Source organism: Nerophis ophidion, linkage group LG08 (assembly GCF_033978795.1).
Source record: "Nerophis ophidion isolate RoL-2023_Sa linkage group LG08, RoL_Noph_v1.0, whole genome shotgun sequence".
NCBI lineage: Eukaryota > Metazoa > Chordata > Actinopteri > Syngnathiformes > Syngnathidae > Nerophis > Nerophis ophidion.
In genome coordinates, this window is record NC_084618.1 from 17,398,329 (window position 1) to 17,402,723 (window position 4,395).

The 4,395-nt window shown below is 42.6% G+C and overlaps 1 protein-coding gene across 2 annotated transcripts in view; it reads left to right on the forward strand.

Moving 5' to 3' along the window:
* ap3b1a (adaptor related protein complex 3 subunit beta 1a) overlaps nucleotides 1-1,245 on the forward strand; it is a 140,472-nt gene extending 139,227 nt beyond the window's left edge. For both annotated transcript variants that reach the window (XM_061907887.1, XM_061907886.1), the window contains exon 27: nucleotides 781-1,245. In XM_061907887.1, the coding sequence (XP_061763871.1) occupies nucleotides 781-934 (154 nt within the window). In that variant the 3' untranslated portion in view covers nucleotides 935-1,245. The remainder of the gene's footprint in view (nucleotides 1-780) is intronic.
* The last annotated feature ends 3,150 nt before the right edge of the window (nucleotides 1,246-4,395 follow it).

Sequence of the window (4,395 nt, forward strand, 5' to 3'; positions counted from 1 at the left end):
TCAAAGCGGATCCAAGACAGCAGCGAGAGTCCCGTCCACAGGAAACCATCTCAAGCGGAGGCGGATCAGCAGCGTAGAGATGTCCCCAACCGATACACAGGCGAGCGGTCCATCCTGGGTCTCGACTCTGGACAGCCAGTACTTCATCCATGGTCATCGGACCGGACCCCCTCCACAAGGGAGGGGGGGACATAGGAGAAAGAAAAAAAGCGGCAGATCAACTGGTCTAAAAAGGAGGTCTATTTAAAGGCTAGAGTATACAGATGAGTTTTAAGGTGAGACTTAAATGCTTCTACTGAGGTAGCATCTCGAACTTTTACCGGGAGGGCATTCCAGAGTCTTTTGAACGCAGATTTCTTCCCGGGACATATGGTACAATACATTCGGCAAGATAGGATGGAGCTAGACCGTGTAGTATTTTATACGTAAGTAGTAAAACCTTAAAGTCACATCTTAAGTGCACAGGAAGCCAGTGCAGGTGAGCCAGTACAGGCGTAATGTGATCAAACTTTCTTGTTCTTGTCAAAAGTCTAGCAGCCGCATTTTGTACCAACTGTAATCTTTTAATGCTAGACATGGGGAGACCCGAAAATAAAAGTAAGAAAACTTTATTGATACATATTATATCCATGCGTTCCGGGGCCAAATAAAAGGAAGTGGTGGGCCACATCTGGCCCCCGAGCCTTGAGTTCGACACATGTGGTCTACATTCACTTTAGATTGGAAAATGCGGTTATTTTCCCCTCCCAAGTCAAGCCTGGTGTTGTCCTCCCACTGCAGGTTCGCAGGTCGCACTGTGAGCAGCCAAGTCCTGGTGCTGGTCCAGCTGGAGCTGAAGGACTCGTCCGGCGGCCTGCTGACCGTCAGCACGGAGAAGAGCGTCATGGCGTCCATGTTGCTGCGAGACCTCCAACAAGCCCTGGCCCGGGCGTAGACAGATAGGCGCTTCCTTCCTTCTCTTTTTACACACAAATTCCACAACACTATTATGGTCTTTCACTGACAGCTGGAAAACACTTTACAAAAAAAAAAAAAAATTTCTCAAGCTAAGAGTCCAGTATTATTATTATTATTGTTACTTTTTGACCTTTCCCCATAAATATCAACGTAGCGTCATGTGCCTCATGAAGGACTGAAGTGCTGATTTCGCCCAAAACCCTTAATGTGCCTTTCACACAAACACCTCAAAAAAACTGCCTTATCGTCATCATTCATTAAAAGAAAAACATTTCTTTAAACATTTTACGTCACGCTCTTCATTTGAGATCACAAATGTCCTCACCATGGTTAAAGTACGGTAACATATATATATCCATCCATCTTCTTCCGCTTATCCGAGGTCGGGTCGCGGGGGCAGCAGCCTAAGCAGGGAGACCCAGACTTTCCTCTCCCCAGCCACTTTGTCTAGCTTTTCCCGGGGGATCCCGAGGCGTTCCCAGGCCAGCCGGGAGACATAGTCTTCCCAACGTGTCCTGGGTCTTCCCCGTGGCCTCCTACCGGTTGGACGTGCCCTAAACACCTCCCTAGGGAGGCGTTCGGGTGGCATCCTGACCAGATGCCCGAACCACCTCATCTGGCTCCTCTCGATGTGGAGGAGCAGCGGCTTTACTTTGAGTTCCTCCCGGATGGCAGAGCTTCTCACCCTATCTCTAAGGGAGAGACCCGCCACCCGGCGGAGGAAACTCATTTCGGCCTCTTGTACCCGTGATCTTATCCTTTCGGTCATGACCCACAGCTCATGACCATAGGTGAGGATGGGAACGTAGATTGACCGGTAAATTGAGAGCTTTGCCTTCCGGCTCAGCTCCTTCTTCACTTCAACGGATCGGTACAACGTCCGCATTACTGAAGACGCCGCACCGATCCGCCTGTCGATTCCATATATATATATATACATATATATGTGTGTGTGTGTGTGTGTATATACAAACCCCGTTTCCATATGAGTTGGGAAATTGTGTTAGATGTAAATATAAACAAAATACAATGATTTGCAAATCCTTTTCTACCCATATTCAGTTGAATATGCTACAAAGACAACATATTTGATGTTCAAACTCATAAACTATTTTTTTTTTTTTTTTTGCAAATAATAATTAACTTAGAATTTCATGGCTGCAACATGTGCCAAAGTAGTTGGGAAAGGGCATGTTCACCACTGTGTTACATCACCTTTTCTTTTAACAACCCCCAATAAACGTTTGGGAACTGAAGAAACTAATTGTTGAAGTTTAGAAAGTGGAATTCTTTCCCATTCTTGCTTGATGTACAGCTTAAGTTGTTCAACAGTCCGGGGTCTTGTTGTCGTATTTTACGCTTCATAATGCGCCACACATTTTCAATAAGAGACATGTCTGGACTGTCTTGCTGAAATAAGCAGGGGCGTCCATGATAACGTTGCTTGGATGACAACATATGTTGCTCCAAAACCTGCATGGACCATTCAGCATTAATGGTGCCTTCACAGATGTGTAAGTTACCCATGCCTTGGGCACTAATACACCCCCATACCATCACAGATGCTGGCTTTTGAACTTTGCGCCTATAACAATCCGGATGGTTATTTTCCTCTTTGTTCCGGAGGACACCACGTCCACAGTTTCCAAATATAATTTGAAATGTGGACAGAACACTTTTCCACTTTGCATCAGTCCATCTTAGATGATTTCGGGCCCCGCGAAGCCAGCGGCGTTCCTGGGTGTTGTTGATAAATGGCTTTCGCTTTGCATAGCAGAGTTTTAACTTGCACTTACAGATGTAGCGACCAACTGTAGTTACTAACAGAGGTTTTATGAAGTGTTCCTGAGCCCATGTGGTGATATCCTTTACACACTGATGTCGGTTTTTGATGCAGTACCGCCTGAGGGATCAAAGATCCGTAATATCACTTACGTGCAGTGATTTCTCCATATTCTCTGAACCTTTTGATGATTTTACGGACCGTAGATGTTAAAATCCCTAAATTCCTTGCAATAGCTCGTTGAGAAATGTTGTTCTAAAACTGTTCGACAATTTGCTTATGAATTGGTGACCCATCCTTGTTTGTGAATTACTTAGCATTTCATGGAAGCTGCTTTTATACCCAATCATGGCACCCACCTGTTCCCAAGTAGCCTGCACACCTGTGGGATGTTCCAAATAAGTGTTTGATGAGAACTCTTCAACTTTATCAGTATTTATTGCCGCTTTTCCCAACTTCTTTGTCGCGTTTTGCTGGCATTAAATTCTAAAGTTAATGATTATTTGCACAAAAAAAAAAGTTTATCAGTTTGAACATCAAATATGTTGTCTTTGTAGCATATTCAACTGAATATGGGTTGAAAATGATTTGCAAATCATTGTATTCTGTTTATATTTACATCTAACACAATTTCCCAACTCATATGGAAACGGGGTTTGTATATTTGTGTGTGTATACATATATGTGTACAGTATTTATTTGTATATACACATATTTATATATATGTATATATATATACACATATATTTGTATAAACACATATGTATATATACATATATACACATATATATGTATGTCCGTCTTATTTTGTAATGCTAGTTATCCATTCCATTTTTTTACCGCTTATTCCTTTTTGGGGTCGCGGGGGGCGCTGGCGCCTCTCTCAGCTACAATCGGGCAGAAAGCGGCGTACACCCTGGACAAGTCGCCACCACATCGCAGGGCCAACACAGATAGACAGACGACATTCACACTCACATTCACACACTAGGGAACATTTAGTCTTGCCAATCAACCTATCCCCAGGTGCATATATATGTATATATATACACATATATATGTGTGTGTGTATATGTATATATATATACATGTATATGTATATATATATACATGTATATGTATATATGTGTATATATGTGTGTGTGTATATATGTATATATATACATGTATATGTATATATACATATATATATGCATAGATGTGTATATATAAGTGTATATATATACATACATATATGTGTGTGTGTGTATATATATATATATATATATATATATATTAGGGGCGGGCAAATTAATGCGTTAATTACGCGTTAACTTATCAATCTATTTTATCGCACGTTTGCGTATGTTGTTTACATGCTTTTATTTTGTTAACGCCTTTTCTTAACAAGATGGCATCACCCGGATGTACTTCGGCGTCGAGGGGCTCTTGGTAAAGATGGAACATTTGGCAAAAATACCGGACAATTCTGCAAATTTCATGGCTGGCTTACAGCGTGGTCACTCCGGGATCACTTACGACCGCCAGACAATTCTGGATGTGGATAGATCGGGACGTTTTGGACTGAATGACTCGTGCTTGCTAGACCGGCTAGCTAGCATGGGAATACTTTGCCGGCTACATCCAGCGGCCTGTGAAGCAGCGGACTACATGTG